The sequence below is a fragment of the Xenopus tropicalis genome, chromosome 9, assembly GCF_000004195.4.
Source record: "Xenopus tropicalis strain Nigerian chromosome 9, UCB_Xtro_10.0, whole genome shotgun sequence".
NCBI classification, from domain to species: Eukaryota; Metazoa; Chordata; class Amphibia; order Anura; family Pipidae; genus Xenopus; species Xenopus tropicalis.
In genome coordinates, this window is record NC_030685.2 from 72859693 (window position 1) to 72879424 (window position 19732).

The following is a 19732-nucleotide window of genomic DNA, read 5'->3' on the forward strand; positions in this document are numbered from 1 at the left end:
GCAAGTTTTGGTTGCATAAAAAGGATGCAAGTCCACAAAGGGGCTATTAAGTAGCCAATTATAGCTTATTGGCACCCTCAGGAACATTGTTCATACTTGTGTTGCTCCTCAACACTTTTTCCATTTAAATGTGGCTCACAGGTATAAAAGGCTGGGGATCCCTGGCTTAGCACATCCCCTACAATAACACACTGGAAATGGTGTAGTCTGGCAATATATGGGTGAAGTCACACTGCTAAAGGTATTACATGTAAACATGTTGCTCCCACCCCTTGGATGTTGCACCCAGTGGCCTAAAAGGAAGTGCTTATTTTTAAATTCCTGGCTTAAATGCAATCTATTATTTGCATCAAAACCATGAATAGTACCAAACAAAGCCTTCTGCATGCTATTAGTTCACATAAGGGCTACCTATAGCCAATCACAGCCCGTCATTTTGCACCCCCGGGAATCCTTTGCCTGCTTGTGTTGCTCCCCAACTCTTTTTACATTTGAATGTGACTCACAAGTAAAAAACAGTTGGGACCCCTGCTCTAAACCCTATAAGTGACTCCTATGCGTCTATGGCAGCATTGCTTCTACATAGCACAAACTACTTTATGCGGAATTAATTGAATTAGCTTTTTGTGTTTAGGGCGGTAAATCGGCCCCACAAATGCACAAACAATAGAAACCAGACGTGTGATTCAACATTCCTTCATTATCATGGGCACAGTGTGACGTGCCGGGCACGAACGCCAGCCGGCCGTGGGTAGAGAGCCCACATTCTCCTTTGGATGAAACAATGCATACTTCAATGCTGCTCTTGTTTGAAATTTGAACCCCAGTAGCCTTCAAACCAGTGGCTCACAAGTATCTGAGTAATGCTGTCTTTAGGACCGTGAAACAGGTTCTTCCTTTCTAACCTGAGGGAAGTATCCCCACCCACTTTCTCATACTATACCTGTACTCTGAAAAAGGAAAAATAAGGAAGTCCTTCCCTGTAGGTGGAAGAGCATTGCCGTTCCTTGGCTCCGAAACCTTCTGCCTTATTATTCCTTGCAGCTACTGGTTTCCAGTGGAATGTAAGTACTTGACACTGGGGGCCACAGGCGTGCACTGAAATCTAGGGTGAGCTGAAGTACATGGCTTATTAAAGGAAACTTTTTCACCTCCCCACACATGCCTATTTTTTATTGTTTTTACAGCCAGAAGTAAAAACGAATGGGGATTGAATTGATCTGCCTCTTTGCTTTCATTCTGCATGGAAAAAATCACGTGCAAGGTAAGAAGAGAGTTAATGATTGAAGTGATGTATTATGTTTTTTTTGTTAAATAATAACACCTTGCGTTGTACTTTATACTGTACCTGAGCGATTGTCATAGTGTGGAGTGTGACATGAGGAGGGGGTTGCACAGAGAAGGGATGGTGCTGGCAGGTGGTTGTTTCTTGAGAGTGTTATGTGTCCGATCTCGATAGTAACAGAGAGGAACCCTACAGAAATACTCCCAGCTGCTACGTTACATGGTATGTGGTCCCACTGTGCTTACAATGACAAACCCATTGTCCTTCAGCTGTTGTTGAACTACAAAGCTCAATATATTTCCACCCACCATGATCAGAGTTGGACAATGCCAAGAGCTGCAGGTCAGACATAAATGATGTAAACTGAAGCCATCTATTATCCCCCCCACTGCTACTATAGGCACCATCTCTCCCTACTATACCTGCTATCCCACAGCCCCAGTCCCTTCCCAGAGGCTATTATCCCCCCACTGCTACTATAGGCACCATCTCTCCCTACTATACCTGCTATCCCACAGCCACAATCCCTTCCCAGAGGCTATTATCCCCCCACTGCTACTATAGGCACCATCTCTCCCTACTATACCTGCTATCCCACAGCCCCAGTCCCTTCCCAGAGGCTATTATCCCCCCACTGCTACTATAGGCACCATATCTCCCTACTATACCTGCTATCCCACAGCCACAGTCCCTTCCCAGAGGCAATTATCCCCACTGCTACTATAGGCACCATCTCCCCCTACTATACCTGCTATCCCACAGCCACAGTCTCTTCCCAGAGGCTATTATCCCCCCACTGCTACTATAGGCACCATCTCTCCCTACTATACCTGCTATCCCACAGCCACAGTCCCTTCCCAGAGGCTATTATCCCCCCACTGCTACTATAGGAGCCATCTCTCCCTACTATACCTGCTATCCCACAGCCACAGTCCCTTCCCAGAGGTTATTATCCCCCCACTGCTACTATAGGAACCATCTCTCCCTACTATACCTGCTATCCCACAGCCACAGTCCCTTCCCAGAGGCTATTATCCCCCCCACTGCTACTATAGGCACCATCTCCCCCTACTATACCTGCTATCCCACAGCCCCAGTCCCTTCCCAGAGGCTAGTATCCCCCCACTACTACTATAGGCACCATCTCTCTCTACTATACCTGGATTCAGCATGTTGTTCAGAACAGCTGTGAATCTGTTTAGCAGTAAGTATGGTGCTCTGCTCTGGTGTATCTAACATATTGAATCTGCAGAAGTTCTAGTTTACTCTCTCAACTGTGGGAGTTTGCCAGACGATATCATAGTTAGAAGGGAGAGATGGTGCCTATAGTAGCAGTGGGGGGATAATAGCCTCTGGGAAGGGACTGGGGCTGTGGGATAGCAGGTATAGTAGGGAGAGATGGTGCCTATAGTAGCAGTGGGGGGATAATAGCCTCTGGGAAGGGACTGGGGCTGGGGGATAGCAGGTATAGTAGGGAGAGATGGTGCCTATAGTAGCAGTGGGGGGATAATAGCCTCTGGGAAGGGACTGGGGCTGGGGGATAGCAGGTATAGTAGGGAGAGATGGTGCCTATAGTAGCAGTGGGATAATAGCCTCTGGGAAGGGATTGTGGCTGGGGGATAGCAGGTATAGTAGGGAGAGATGGTGCCTATAGTAGCAGTGGGATAATAGCCTCTGGGAAGGGACTGTGGCTGTGGGATAGCAGGTATAGTAGGAAGAGATGGTGCCTATAGAAGCAGTGGGGGGATAATAGCCTCTGGGAAGGGACTGTGGATGTGGGATAGCAGGTATAGTAGGGAGAGATTGTGCCTATAGTAGCAGTGGGGGGGATAATAGCCTCTGGGAAGGGACTGTGGATGTGGGATAGCAGGTATAGTAGGGAGAGATGGTGCCTATAGTAGCAGTGGGGGGGATAATAGCCTCTGGGAAGGGACTGTGGCTGTGGGATAGCAGGTATAGTAGGGAGAGATGGTGCCTATAGTAGCAGTGGGGGATAATAGCCTCTGGGAAGGGACTGTGGCTGTGGGATAGCAGGTATAGTAGGGAGAGATGGTGCCTATAGTAGCAGTGGGGGGATAATAGCCTCTGGGAAGGGACTGGGGCTGTGGGATAGCAGGTATAGTAGGGAGAGATGGTGCCTATAGTAGCAGTGGGGGGATAATAGCCTCTGGGAAGGGACGGTGGCTGTGGAATACTTTGATTAAAACTTTTTGGGCATAAGATATAACCACAGTTACATTATGAAGTCCACACGGGAAATACCATTAGCCTTCTAGGGCAGGATGTAGTTTTGGAAATGCTACATATAGCTGACAGTGCATGGTGGGGACTTTATCATGACAAATTTGTCCTGGCAGACCCTTGGGCTATATCAATTAGGATTAGAGTCATTCTGAATCTTTTCCATTCGACAGCTTTTTAACAATTAGGGTCAAAATCAACACAAAAGGAAGAAGAACTGGAAGTTTTTTTTAAAAATTCAGCAAAAGTGGGATATAAAGTTATACACATGGTTCAGTTTCTAGACATAGGCTGATACTTTTCTATATGTACTACATAATGATATTGCCAAGCAAGAATAAAGGTGGCCATACAGGGGCAGATTTCAGCTGCCGATTTTGGTCCTTCAGACCTATTCGGCAGCTTATTTGCCCATGTATGTGCACCCCTTATGGGCCTACATGGCCTAACATTGACCCGATCTCGATTGGGCAGGTTTGATTTTCCATTGGATCGGGGACCGCATGTGGTACTCAGTACAATGGCACCTATGCACACTGTTGTAGTTTAATAGTTTGGGCCCAAACAATCAAAATAGCCTAATTTTCTGTTATGAATGGACTGGACCAATGAAAGCAATTTGCTCGGTGCTTGATAAGGGTTGTGGGAGGAGTGTAAATCTCCACCTATATTAATGAATGAAAGTTTGGGGGGGTGTCAGTTGTTAATCTTGTAATTGTAGTTCCCTCCAATGTCAACCTGAAAACTCCCCCATTGCACCCCAGTCTATGGCCCTATATATGTTATCTAAAGCTGGCCATTCACACAGCAATATAATCATACAATGCATAGTTTTGTATGATTTTCGGACTGCATGTGGGCTCAGAATTATCATTCCGATAATTTTTCGTACCATGGTGATAGGTCATTTAGTCGATCAGACAGGTTAGAAAATTTCAGTCGAATAATGAAAAATCTGTATTGTGTATCTGATGAGAACCTTCGGGGACCTACAATGCATTTCTGAAACATCACTTTCGTATAATTGTTGTTAATTATTTCATGTTCAGAACATCCTCCAATTTCTTATTTTTAGGACTTTATCCTACAATTTCAATCTGAATGTTAGTTTTAGATTGTTGCATTTAAACGTACGATTGATATCCAAACGTTCGGTGCCAAGAATTGTTTATTGCATTCTGTGGAGACCCAAAGCCTGAATTGTGCCTGTGCTTTACTTGGCTATAGGAAGTTGCGCTTTGGGAAGTACAATGACTTGCGGAGAATGCCTGAAACTGGGGCCACACTGCGCTTGGTGCTCTCATAAGGTAAAAGGAAAACTATTTATAGTTAAAAAGTATTTGTAAAAAATGACAAAGAAAATTTTGGGCAAAACTGCATAAAAATCATAGCAGCTGTTTTCTTCCTAGGATTCCCATTGATCCCAACATTAGATGGCATGGGTAGTCATGGGTCGTTTCAGATGTTCTGATGCCACGTATTATATCTCACCCTAATGGGTGCACAAACTGTATGATTTGATGAGCCATTTAGAGTGTTTAGACATTGTTTCCATCTCAGAACAAGGTTTTTGCCCACCAGCTAATCCTGTCCGTATCCGACATGTTTGTGCAGAACAATAACATATTTTCAGTTCATTAGTCACGTTTGGCCCAGCAGCAGCAGAGTTTGTATGTAAACAAAGTCCAAAGAGAGAATGGAACAGGGCTTTGCAGGAAGTATAGTCAGGGCTATAAAGATTGATAATAATCACTCGAAGGGAACAATACAGCGTTGGTGACATTTATCAAGACTGTTATTATAGGCACATTTCACTTCCTGCTGGGACAAAAAGAAACCATTGTTAGGATACAGCATAATCAGACTTTGTGACTGGGTGAAAACTAAATCAATATGAGATTCTGTATTGTATATAAGGTGTGTCCTTGCTTCTCAACCTGCAGTAAAGCAGGAAATCAGCCACATATTGCAGGAGAATACTATAATACAAGTCTTGCTGTATCACATATTCAAATATGTACAGCAGTGCTTCTTAAACTGTGAGGCTGTCCCACATTAGTAGAACTCAAATAGGAGGCAGTTACAGTGAAATTTGAAGGTAGCACCTATTTACTGTTTTTAGTATCCACTGAATTATATGAGAGTTATTGTTTAACCTGCTATGGCATCAGCACTTAGGGAAATGTATGACAGTGCCATAGAATTTGTATTTTTCTATATCCAGCAAATACAGTGTTAACCATGTGTTTATGTAGCAACACGCAGTCCACAGTGAAAAAGCGTTTTATTTTAATTTAAGCAAATAAGGAATGATACAATAACATGTACAATAAAGAGCAAAGAAATGTAACATGAGAAGAGAGTAGCAAGATATGCTTATCAAGATTAATTTGCAGACACGGCAAGCTGCGTAACTTAAAACAAAGAATTTATTTTATGCCTTTGTAAATCCATAAGTCATCCACCAATTTTCAGGTTTTTTAGGTTTTTGGAGACCTTTTTGTTAAACTGATAAACATCTTTTCTTATAATCCATAATCTGAATTCAGTATGAAGATGTCTGTTATACAGGTCCTTTTCAAAAAATTAGCATATTGTGATAAAGTTCATTATTTTCTGTAATGTACTGATAAACATTAGACTTTCATATATTTTAGATTCATTACACACAACTGAAGTAGTTCAAGCCTTTTCTTGTTTTAATATTGATGATTGTGGCATACAGCTCATGAAAACCCAAAATTCCTATCTCAAAAAATTAGCATATTTCATCCGACCAATAAAAGAAAAGTGTTTTTAATACAAAAAAAGTCAACCTTCAAATAATTATGTTCAGTTATGCACTCAATACTTGGTCGGGAATCCTTTTGCAGAAATGACTGCTTCAATGTGGCGTGGCATGGAGGCAATCAGCCTGTGGCACTGCTCAGGTGTTATGGAGGCCCAGGATGCTTCAATAGCGGCCTTAAGCTCATCCAGAGTGTTGGGTCTTGTGTCTCTCAACTTTCTCTTCACAATATCCCACAGATTCTCTATGGGGTTCAGGTCAGGAGAGTTGGCAGGCCAATTGAGCACAGTAATACCATGGTCAGTAAACCATTTACCAGTGGTTTTGGCACTGTGAGCAGGTGCCAGGTTGTGCTGAAAAATGAAATCTTCATCTCCATAAAGCTTTTCAGCAGATGGAAGCATGAAGTGCTCCAAAATCTCCTGATAGCTAGCTGCATTGACCCTGCCCTTGATAAAACACAGTGGACCAACACCAGCAGCTGACATGGCACCCCAGACCATCACTGACTGTGGGTACTTGACACTGGACTTCAGGCATTTTGGTATTTCCCTCTCCCCAGTCTTCCTCCAGACTCTGGCACCTTGATTTCCGAATGACATACTTTGGACCACTGAGCAACAGTCCAGTGCTGCTTCTCTGTAGCCCAGGTCAGGCACTTCTGCCGCTGTTTCTGGTTCAAAAGTGGCTTGACCTGGGGAATGCGGCACCTGTAGCCCATTTCCTGCACACGCCTGTACACGGTGGCTCTGGATGTTTCTACTCCAGACTCAGTCCACTGCTTCCGCAGGTCCCCCAAGGTCAGGAATCGGTCCTTCTCCACAATCTTCCTCAGGGCCCAGTCACCTCTTCTCGTTGTGCAGCGTTTTCTGCCACACTTTTTCCTTCCCACAGACTTCCCACTGAGGTGCCTTGATACAGCACTCTGGGAACAGCCTATTCGTTCAGAAATTTCTTTCTGTGTCTTACCCTCTTGCTTGAGGGTGTCAATGATGGCCTTCTGGACAGCAGTCAGGTCGGCAGTCTTACCCATGATTGCGGTTTTGAGTAATGAACCAGGCTGGGAGTTTCTAAAAGCCTCAGGAATCTTTTTAAGGTTTTTAGAGTTAATTAGTTGATTCAGATGATTAGGTTAATAGCTCGTTTAGAGAACCTTTTCATGATATGCTAATTTTTTGAGATAGGAATTTTGGGTTTTCATGAGCTGTATGCCACAATCATCAATATTAAAACAAGAAAAGGCTTGAACTACTTCAGTTGTGTGTAATGAATCTAAAATATATGAAAGTCTAATGTTTATCAGTACATTACAGAAAATAATGAACTTTATCACAATATGCTAATTTTTTGAAAAGGACCTGTATAGGGACCAGAAGCTAAAAAGGAGTCAATGCAAAATGCATCACGCAAACCCCCAAAAAAACCTAAATGTTGTTGCACCCAAAACACTAAAATGTACACAGCATGATAGAGTGGGGACTGGCCCAAAATACACTTGACATATCTCTGACCATCACGTAAATATTGACCCTGTATACACATGACAATTTTGTACCAAAAACAGGTGGGTCTCTGAAAGGTGTGGCTCTTGGGATGGAGCAGATACTCTGGTACTTTAAGGTCTGTCTGAGTGTATTTTTTTTTATGTCAGAGACACTCATTTTCAAGATTTCTTCCCCTAGTGCAATTTTAAAAGATCACAAGGTTGCTGTCCATTCTGCACAACTCATCTATCTTGTCTGTAAGATCCAAAAACGATGACCGCATCTGGAATTAATATCTCTGGATGAGGAAACACCTTAGCAGCATTGCTATTTCTTAGTCCAGTGGTACTGAATTAGCTGTGTTCTCCAGTCCCATGTAGAAGGACAAACAACATCAGAAAGTGTTACATTTCTCTCTAATCATTTTCCATATTATTCAATGGCTAAATTAAATGGTGCATGAAATGGCATATTCTCTTCGTCTGCACCCCAACTCTGAGAAGTTAAATCTAGAAGAAGGTTTGGCTACTATGGGCCAAAAAGTATGTGGACATCCCTTCTTAGTATTGAAATTGGCTATTTAAGCCACACCTATTATTGCCAATACAGATGGACCTATAATGACATTCTGACAAATCTGGTCTTTCCACTTTGCAGCAACAGTTTGGGGAAGGCCCTTTTCTGCTTCAGCAGGATAATAACTCTGTATACAAAAGTAAGGTCTGATACAAATGGGAATGGAAGAACTTGACTGGCTTGCACAAGGCCATGACCTCAGCACAACTTAACACATGTGGGATGATCTGGAATGCCAACTGTGAGTCAGGCCTGATCCCCCACATTAGTTCCCACCATCATATAAATAAATGGAATAAAACTTTACCAACCATGTGCCAACATCTTGTGGAAAACCTTTGCAGAAGGGTAGAGAGTAAAGGCTGTTTTAGCAGCAAAGACAGCCAACTTGATATTTATACCCATGTTGTTGGAATGAGATATTGACATACCATTGGTCAGATAGTGTATCTATGCATAGAAATGTCTTAAGAGTATTATTTAAGAGTAAAGTTGGCATTTTACTGGCTCAGTGTCATGTCCACTTTCCCAGAAGCAAAGGGAATGATGGGCCACAGAATGTCAGCACAAATATACTGTATATATAAATACCATACATTAATTCTTCAGTGATGCTCAGTGTCCATAATGCATACTTATTGTCGATCCTAAAAAAGAGATATTTCATTTAAAAATCCATTTTTGTTTTCACATTTGTAGAATTTTACTGACTCTTTGGATATTGCAGTTAGATGCGATACCTATGAAGTTCTTCAGTCTAAAGGATGCCCTGCTGAGTCCATTGAATTCCCAGATTCCAAATTAGAGGTTCTTAGAAATAAGCCACTTACAGAAGGTGCCCAGGAAAACAGTTCCGATGCCACTCAGATCAGTCCTCAGAAGCTTCTCCTCAAACTAAGACCCGGTAAGTGACCTTACATTTCCTATGTCTTCAAGGTATTGGTATTAGCACTGCTTAGATATTATATTGTTAGATGCTATGGTGTGGTCTTTATATTTATGTGTGAAGCAGTGGTGTACCAAGAATGCAAAAAAATCTTTGGACGGGCCCGGGGTGTACAGTTACCCAGCAGCTGCCCCCGTCCCTGTCCGCTATTATGTGCCAAAGTAATATGGGCCCTCTGCAATTATTAAGCAGCGGGCACGCAGTAAAGTAAACTTAGTTAGTCAGTAATGAGAGCAGCTATAGAGGTAGCAGAACCCACAGTTTGGCCCCTGCAGGGTCTGCTTCCTCTATAATTACTCCACTGGTGTGAAGATGTATTTTTAAAGTGGTTTTAAAAATTTGTTTAAAAAAATTGTCTAAAAAAATGACTTTCTCCATACTTGCTTTCTTGTGATATTTTGTCTTTTGCTTACAAAAACTGTACTTGTATACCAATGGTCCGTTTGCTCTTAAAGGGTACATCTACCTTATTTAAAAATGTTTCTCCTCCCAAATGTTAATAAAATGGTTGATGGGTGCTGTATTGCGCGAACCACAGAGACGGATCATTGAAGGCTTTTTGGCATTTTGCTGCCAATAGATTCACCACATTAGTGCCACCTAGAACGCTATATTTATTCTGCAGAAAGCTTTATCATACCTTAGTTAAGAGCCCTATAAGCTTTGGTTAAGATTGCAGCTGCCATTTTTCTAGCCCTTGTAGCTCAGATTACACATTCCTAAGTGAGGGGGGAGAGAGTTTTATGAATTCTTATGGGAGGGGGGAGCAGCAGAGGGGAGAGAGCTGTGCAGACTCTGGCCCCGGGAATGAAGGTTTTTCTAAAAGAGGGAGTCAGATACCGAAGAACATGTTTACAAAAGAGGAGACAAGAAATCCTGTGTTTCTTTTGATGTGAGTGCTTATGGCTGTATATACAGAGACCTTTCTCATAAAGCTTACTTAGTTTTTACCTTTCCTTCTACTTTAATGCCTTAGGGCCTCTGGCCAGCTGTGATTACACTTCTTAGTTCCATACAATTGTTACTGATGGTTAAATACATTTTATTTAACTCTCAAGATCAAACAGTACTATAGTCACTTCTGAATTTTACCTTTCCCTCTACTTTACGAAATTTGTTAATTCTGAAACCTGAACAGCATTATGTCTTTTAAAGTTTGGTTACAATATAATATTATTAGTTAAAAACTGAACATTTGTCTCAATATTTTAGATTGCATGGTTATAACTATCATAGCCATAGTAGGGCTGGGTAAGCACGAGCTGCTTAGTTTGGGGATTCTAGGAAGCAAAAGAGTCAGTTTCAGGGGAGGTTAAATGAGAATGAAGCAGCCTCACAGTGGTATTCACTGATCCAACTGTAGGATTCATGTGGTCACCTTGGGCCTGTCCCAGAATTCTCTTCGTTGTTGGAGCAAAGGAGATTTAGAAAAAGATTTTTGTCAAAGACTTTAGTCTTAAATTAGCCCCAGCTTCCCTTGGCGTAGTAATAAAATATTTCAGAATTAGTAAAGTCTTGATAAATCCTGTTATAGTGTTTGTGATGTCAGACATCCAATCTGATCTGACTCTTGTTTTTGTCTCCAGGTAGAGAACTAACGTTCCAGATCGACGTTCGTCAGACTGAAAATTATCCTGTAGATCTGTACTACCTGATGGATCTCTCTGCCTCTATGGAGGACGATCTGAAAACAATTAAGGAATTGGGTTCAAGCCTTTCAAAGGAAATGTCCAAGTTAACAAACAATTTTCAGTTGGGATTTGGATCTTTTGTAGAGAAACCTGTCTCCCCCTTTATTAAAACAGTTCCAAAGGATATCGAAAACCCTTGCCAGTAAGTGATCACTCTATATCCTACCTGTCCGCTCTGTACAGTTCTTTAGTTAGTTTAGAACCACAGTCAATGAGTATTCCTTGTTTTTTCAAAGTAGGCATCCAAAGTATAATAAAGCCTACAAGAGAGTTCTACAATTATCCCAATTATGGCTGATCAGTTATTTGTTGAGACTTTTGAAATATGGAAATTCATCTCCAGTTTTCTCTTGTTCATCTTTTTAACTCCTCTTGCAGTAGTATCCCTTATTACTGCTTGCCAACCTTTGGGTACAAGCATGTTCTGTCCTTAACGCCGAATGCCCAGAACTTCAATGAAATAGTGAAGAAGCAGTGGATCTCTGGAAATATTGACACGCCAGAGGGAGGGTTTGATGCCATCATGCAAGCAGCAGTTTGCAAGGTGAAAAAACTTATTGGAATACATTTCGGAATATATGTCATTATATATAACACTAGTAGGATGAGATTTTGAAGAAGTTAAAATCTGCAGGCTGAAACCAAAGCCGAGTTCAGTCAAGGAGAGACTATGTTATGTATAGCTAGCTACTATAATATTGCTAGGCAGGCAACTTATTAGGTCTATTCCCATCCCTATGTTTGTACCAGTTATTTTAAAAAATAAAATGGAACTTTGGGAATAGAGACGGTGGGTTTTGGCTTTTTTGCAATTTGCTATACAAAGGAAAGCATTGAGGGCCCCTTGATGTGCTAGATTAAAGAGAAACCTAGCTCTTGGGTAGAGATGTAGCGAACTGTTCGCCGGCGAACAAATTCGCGCGAACATCGGGTGTTCGCGAACGCGCAAGTTCACGAACTTTCCGCGTATGTTCGCAATTTGGGTTCGCGTGGCGCTTTTCCGCCGCGTTTTTTCTCGTCGCAAAAAATACTGCACAAGTCACACATGGTGTTTTTCCGCAAATCCCGTTTTCATGGTGCTTAGCGCGACATAGAAAAAAAGCCGCGTATTTTCGCTAGAATAGCTTGCGTTTTTTTGCGCAACGCTGTGCCAACAAAGTATTTTTCAGAGAAGTTTTTGCCCTTGATCCCCCTCCTGCATGTCACTGTCCAGGTCGTGGCACCCTTTAAACAACTTTAAAATCAGTTTTCTGGCCAGAAATGGCTTTTCTAGGTTTTAAAGTTTGCCTTCCCATTGAAGTCTATGGGGTTCGGAAAGTTCGCGAATATTCGCGAGTTTTGGCGTAAGTTCACGAACGGGTTCGCAAATTTTTTTTTTGGAGGTTCGCTACATCCCTACTCTTGGGAGGTGACAAATACATTAACTGAATAATCACAATTCACATAAATCAAAAGATTTCAGTTTCCAATAAAGATGAATAAATCCAAGTTGATAGTGTATAGACTTATTATCCTTATTAACTAGTTATCAGTATGTTCTGCCATCATTTAAGGCTTTGGGTGTTTATGGTATGTACACATTTGTACTAATGTTGCAAGGCTTGGTGCTTTGAATTTGAATTTCCCTCAGTCAGAAACACACAGCCACTTATGCACTGCAATAAAAACTGTGCCACCGTGCTCCACTGACACTGTGTCATAATATTGTTACAGCACACACATACATTAGGGTTATTAAGCCATGAATGGGAAGAAGATAAGTTTATGCTTGCCTGGAATTCATATCAGATGGATTCCCTGTATACTACCATACATACCAACCCACCAAATAAATCCAGTAACCTGATATATTTAAGGTCAACAATCATCTGTATGTCAGTGTGTATTTAAAGAAAGCACACCATTGTTTGAATATTTAACTGAAGTGAGAATTGTAATTTTAGGAGCAAATTGGCTGGAGGAATGGGTCTTTACATCTTCTGGTGTTTGTTAGCGATGGCGACTCTCACTATGGTATGGACAGCAAACTGGCTGGCATTGTGATCCCAAATGATGGCCTGTGTCATCTAGACAGCAGTAATGAATATTATATGTCTACAGTCCAGGTACAGTGATGCATTAGTACTTGCCTCTCATACCTTTTTAAGTTACAGCGTAAGAAACATTCTAGCAAGTCATGTGATGCAAGCACCATTATAACTTATAATAATAGCACTAAGCACTGGACCTAATAGGTCCAACCAGAGAACCTGATATACACCTGACACAGGATTTAATATAGCAATTGTCATGGCTTGGGCCCACTGGGGGAACCTTTGGTATTTCAGCAGGTCAGGCGCCAAAATTTTTTTGGCCACTCCCCAATTGCCACACCCCATTTTTAAAATTCATTTTTAAAATAGTTAAAATAGTGCCCACGATGGCCCAATAGACAGCACCCCCATAGACAGTGCCCCCCATACACAGTGCCCCCCATACACAGTGCCCCATTTGCCCCTATAAACAGTCCCCCCCATAGACAGTGCCCCCAATTGACCCCATAGACCATGCCCTCTATTCTGACTCCAATTGCTGTAATAATGGCTGAGTTTCCCCTGAGACCCCTTTCCCTGGGCCTGTATGGAGCTGGGCACAGTCACTGTGGGCAATCTTTGCCAGATAGCAGAACTCACCAGACACTTGGAATCCACATAAGCTTGTTTATTTGTTGTGGGTTAACAAACGTTGGGGTGGATGAACAAATGCTGGAGGTCAAAAGAAATATGCTTTCTCAACCCCTGGAGTAGCTCCTCACACATAGGAAGCAGGAACATAATGGCATGATGGGAGGAACTGACATCACACATAAGGAAGGGGATGGGAGGGTATACAGACTTAGAAGTAAACAAGGTGTAATACGACCTTGGTCACTAGGTGGCAGCGTAACAATTAAAATACATATAAACCATTAACTTTACAACATAATATACAATATTAACTGCTGGGGCAGCACACCCTCAATTGCCCCACAGACAGTAGCCCCCATACACAGTGCCCCCATAGAAAGTACCCTCCATACACAATGCCCCCATAGAAAGTGCCACCATAGAAAGTTCCCCCATACACAGTACCCCCATACACAGTGCCCCCATACACAGTACCCCCATACACAGTGCCCCCCATACACAGTAGCCCTCCTTACACAGTGCCCCCCCATACAGTGCCCCCCATACACAGTAGCCCTCCTTACACAGTGTCCCCCATACAGTGCCCCCATACACAGTACCCCCCATACACAGAGCCCCCCATACACAGAGCCCCCCATACACAGTAGCCCCCCATACACAGAGCCCCCCATACACAGAGCCCCCCATACACAGAGCCCCCCATACACAGAGCCCCCCATACACAGTGCCCCCCCATACACAGAGCCCCCCATACACAGAGCCCCCCATACACAGTAGCCCCCCATACACAGTGCCCCCATACACAGTGCCCCCATACACAGTAGCCCTCCTTAAACAGTGCCCCCCTTACACAGTGTCCCCCCATACAGTGCCCCCCATACACAGTACTCCTTCATACACAGAGCACCCCCATACACAGTAGCCCCCCAATTGCCCCCATAGAGAGTACCTCCAATAGAAAATTCCCCCATACATAGTGGCCCCCATAGACATCTTGTGGCTCCTGCTCCTTATTCGGCTCCTCGTACGGCGCCGACAGGACCTTTTATAAGGTTGCACCCCGTACGTACGTGTGACGTCACACGTACGCACGTGCGCCACCTTATAAAAGGACCTGTCGCCGCCGTACGAGGAGCCGAATAAGAAGCAGGAGCCGCAAGAAGAGACGGAGTCGGAGCGCTCCGCTGCAGCCAGCGCATCCCGCTGGCCTGGATAGTTTAATGAATGTTCTGCATTTCCGTAATGCGGGACATTCATTGAACAATCCGGGACAGCGGGACACGCTGTAAAAACTGGGACTGTCCCGCGAAAAGCGGGACAGTTGGAGGGTATGCTGCACGGAACAGTCACAACTTGTAAAAAAATTTTAATTTTTGTGCTGTGAAAATTTTTATATAATTATGCTTTATTCCCTGCAGGAATATCCATCAGTCGGACAGCTCATTGAAAAACTAGTGGAAAACAACATTCTTCTCATTTTTGCAGTTACAAAGGCATATGTTCCTTTATACCAGGTATGGAAAGAAAACATTTTTTCTTTCATTTCTCTCTCTTTCTCTCAATGGGTTGATTTCCATAAGAAATAGAACATCCACACAATTTCAAGTTACATCACACCTCGAAAATAATAGGCTCCACAGCAAAACCTTTTTGGGGTTAAAGAAAACTACAGGAAGATGGCCATTTACATAGTTGCATAGTTCATTTGGTTTGATAAAAGACTAACGGGGGTAATGTAATTAAAGACACTAATTTGCCCACAAGCGGTAACCTATAGCAACCACTCAGCAGAAGGCATTTACGCATCCCATTTTTAAAAGCAAACATCTTATTGGTTGCTATGGGTTACTGCTCCTGAGCAAATGTAGTGCCTTTTATTAAATATGGGGGGAAAAGTCTATCAAGTTGAACCCCTTCAAATGACCACCAGTGCATATTTGTATCTGTATTTCTGACTCCTTTCTTTGCTTTTCTACTTCCTTCCGGGCCCAGGGGGAAATTTGCCACCCTAATCACCCCCCTCCCTGAACAACCCACTGCCCCCTACCCAACCAATGCCACCACCACAGCCATTTGTGGCATTTCTCTCATTCTCTTTAAATTATTTCATGTCAAGAAGTGGATTGGCCAGTGACTAACGCTGTTTTGTCGGAGAATGAGAATGATGGACACATAGTATTAGCAATAACCCTAGAGAATGTTATGAATAGCATCTGTCATCCAGCAGGACTCCAGCCTGTTGCTCTACAATATTGGGCCTAAGAAATAAAGTTCATCTACAAACTGAAATCGCCTTGGCTTTCTTCCCAGATTAGGAAAGCAGAGAAAGCTCTCAGAACAAGTCAGAGAAATAAAGAGATAAATTCAAGAGAATTTTACAGTTGATTTGACAATAAAAATGAGCTATTATGATCCAGGTATAAGGAAGCAACAGTAGGTGGCACCTTCTGAAGTTTTGTGCTTTTTCCCTCACTAAAGACCCAGTATTGAAACTGTGAAATTGAATCCATTTATCCTAAGTGATTTGGGGCATTTCAACAGTATAATGGTAAGCACAGTATTAGGGAGAGAGCCAATCACAGCCCTGCAGTACCACAAGCAGAGAAAGACTTCAGTTCCCTAGCAGGTCAGCCTAGCTGCTGATTGGTTCCTATCCTACAGAGCAGTGTGCTGAGTGTCACTGGCACTCTTGCACAGCTGGGAAAAGGAGGCAGCAGGAAGTGGGAAAGATGGGTGGGACTAATAGGGTTGCAGTAAAGAAGAGTGGGCCCTATATGCTTATATATTCATGTAGTTGACCACCCAGTCCTGCCCACGGTTCACCTAAACCCCACTTCAAATCAAATCCTCCCGATTCACCTAAAACTTTGCCCCTTTTGTGGCATTACAGCCCCCTAACTTCCAGTGGAAATGCTTGTTTTGCAGTATGGATTCTGTAGTAACTTAAAAGGACAGTATCTTTCTGTTAATGCACTTTCTTAACACAAGCCAAACTTAATGAACTCATATAAAAAAGGAAGGGGGGGGGGCTATCAAATATTTCCCATCAAGTATTTTAGTCAAGTGAGCTCTGCCCTGTCCTTTACAATTGCTTATAAAAAATGTTGTCATAGACTACTGTCTGTGAATGTTAAATTTGCTTGAGGATCTTTTTGGTTTGGAGCTATGCCTGAAGTTATATTGAATAGTTCTTCATATTTAATTATGACAGTGCAGACAGTATTGTGATAGCTACAGAAGCAATTACATGCACAGAAATGCTGACTTTCACTGTTTAACTACTCAGTGTACTACAGCAGCATAATATATACCATGGGCCTCTAGCTTCTGTATAATAGATCCCATACTTTTCATTAAAAGATTACATTCATCAGGCAGAATATAGATAGCGCTAAGACTGATATCCATCCGGGTTTGAAATGGATGCTCCATTTTCAAAGGGCTTTCCAGTTTAAAACATTAGGAAAACTGGACAAAAATCTGGGCAATTGCATCTAAGTAATGCAATAACCTCACCCCAGCATCATAACCCCACCCCATCATGCCCAGATCTCGATCGGGCAGGTTTGATCTTCCGTTGGATCAGGGGCCACATCGGCTCATTGATGCGGTCCTCAGTCCGACAGCCCATATACCCTAGTGGGCACATTGGGAGACAATCCACTTGTTTGGTGAGATCACGAAACGAACAGATCGCACCTTTAGCCTCAGTTAACTTTTTCATTTTTTAATAGGAAATATCCTTCCATATCAGTGCTGCACCTAAATAAGATTAAACATGCTGGGATCTGCAGTCTTGATGCAATAAAATAGAGACAGGCACACCAACATTTTAGCGGGGAATTACATCACTTCTGTTAAAATATTTTATTGTTAATTATACTGTGCAAACATTGTTTGGCGTATACAATGTAGGGATGGAATTCTGAGGGTGCTGGGGGTACTGACAGTCTAATATCTAGGCTAAAATAATAAAACCCCAAAAATATAACTAACATATATTCAGCATGAACTACAGAATATGTAACAACCTTGAATATCTTGTTAATGTAATGGTTCCCAAATGTTAGGAACACCCAAGTGTCAAAAACACAAACTAAAGGCCATAAAAACACCCAACAGACAGGAAAGGGGGGTGTTTCCTGCTTCATGATTGTATCAAGATAACTACTAATGGTATTAAACTTGCATTTATAAATGTATTACTCTATATTGTGCCAGTTTGGTGTTTTCATACAGAAATAAATGAATGGCACTGCTAAAATGATCTCTGTACCCTCATTAATTACCTGTGAGTTTACTTTTAGTATGAAGTAGAGAATGCTATTCTGAGACAATTAACAGTTCATTTTTTTATTATTGGTGTTTTTTTCATTATTTCACGCTTAGCTCAGCAACTCTCCAGTTTGGAATTTCAGCAGCTATATGGTTGCTAGGGTCCAAATTACCTTAGCAACCAAGGAATAGTTTTAAGTAATAAAAAGTAACAATAACAATACAATTGTAGCCTCCCAGGGCAATAACTTTTTGGCTGCTAGAGTCAGGGACCACTATTTCAGTGAAAAAAAGGCAATTAATTACAAAAACTATAAAAAAAATTAACTTAAAGGTGACGTTTCCTTTAAAGGGGACCTGTCAACAAGAAACAATTCCAAATTCTTTTCTATTGTATTTTGTGGACATTGTTATTAAGCTTTGTATTACCCCAAAATCTTGCGTATGTGCCACAATTAGGGACCTGATGCATATGTCCATGCACTAGCTACACAATTAGATTGTGAGGTGGGAGGGGGAAAGTGAGTGCTGAATGGAAAGTGAAAGTAATTGTTGGGGTACTGGAAGGCCATATATGATTGACAGCTGGGATTTTTAAATGCATTTATAATATGTATGCATGTGTTAAGAAAAAAAACGATATTGGGTTTCATGTTTAATGTTTCATGTTTAATTTTAAAAGGCATTTTATTATACAGCTTTTGTTAACCATTTCACATTCCTTATTGCAGGGTTACGCCAGTCTGATTCCAGGGGCCACAGTTGGACTTCTGGCAAAGGATTCTGGGAATGTCCTGCAGCTTATTATAAATGCATATAAAGTAAGTTCTTTTGATTACTGTGTTGTTTATATAGAAGCTACCGTGATTTGCACCTGTGAATCTGCATAGGCCTAGACATTTATCCTTCCTAAAACCCCTCTGCAAAATAAAATAGGCCTAATTCTTAGCTCCTATTCGACCTGCACAAGTGATTCAGCGCAAACGTCAGCTCCAATTTGAGATTTCAAAGAAAAGTTCAGTTCTGTTGCTCCCAGCCACCAATTCACCGCCGCGGAGCTCTTTTGTGTTACTTTCCATTTCAGACTTTTCACAGGCTGGCTGAATATTTCCTTATTTTAAAATATTTATTGGACAAAAACCCACAGGGCAATAAGGCACACGGCGGCAATATTCACCCACACAGCGGAGCATGATGAATGGATTCCCACGTCTGTGCCGAGCTGGCCTTAATTTCCATTCTTATGCATTGATGTTAAAGGGAAGGGCAGCCTGGGAAACAGGAGGAGAGGTAATTTCCTCTCAAAGAGATGCAAGCGGGGCCCCTCCAGCGATGGAGGGGATTCCAAAAATCCATTACAGAACAATTTTGTTTCATGGGGCTTCAAATAATATAAATCCCTTTTCTGTTTAAGTGCAACAGCGGCACAACCGATAAAGATATGTCGGATCACGCAGAGCCGGTAATGAACTCCGGCCTTCTGCTATAAAGGCCCGAATTAGCCAGCAGCCTCCTTATCCTTCCTATCCCAGCTGTGTAATCACATCTGACATTAATGGCAATGTAATATGACATACTATTTTATCCGCAGCTGCTGGCTAATGGGCCAGGCTTACAAAATAAGGCTACCCATGACTGAGGCTATTATAATGCTGTTAAGTCAGTACGAAAGGGAGGGAAAGGGGAAATTCAATTTAGCAAGGCAAGAAAACATGTCTTTTTTTTTTTTTTTAAAGAGAGCACAGATATTGCAGAGCGGGAGGTTGTCTGTGCGATGGCA

The 19732-nt window shown here is 42.1% G+C and overlaps 1 protein-coding gene across 1 annotated transcript in view; it reads left to right on the top strand.

Annotated features, from left to right (window-relative positions):
• The window catches only part of itgb6 (integrin subunit beta 6), a gene marked incomplete at its 3' end in the record, with an annotated part of 63014 nt that overhangs the window by 27747 nt on the left and 15535 nt on the right, over positions 1–19732 (top strand). The window contains 8 exon segments of the mRNA NM_001097306.1: positions 1188–1264; positions 4754–4833; positions 9074–9278; positions 10907–11153; positions 11390–11555; positions 12955–13116; positions 15096–15191; positions 18684–18773. Of these exon segments, the coding sequence (NP_001090775.1) occupies positions 1204–1264; positions 4754–4833; positions 9074–9278; positions 10907–11153; positions 11390–11555; positions 12955–13116; positions 15096–15191; positions 18684–18773 (1107 nt within the window).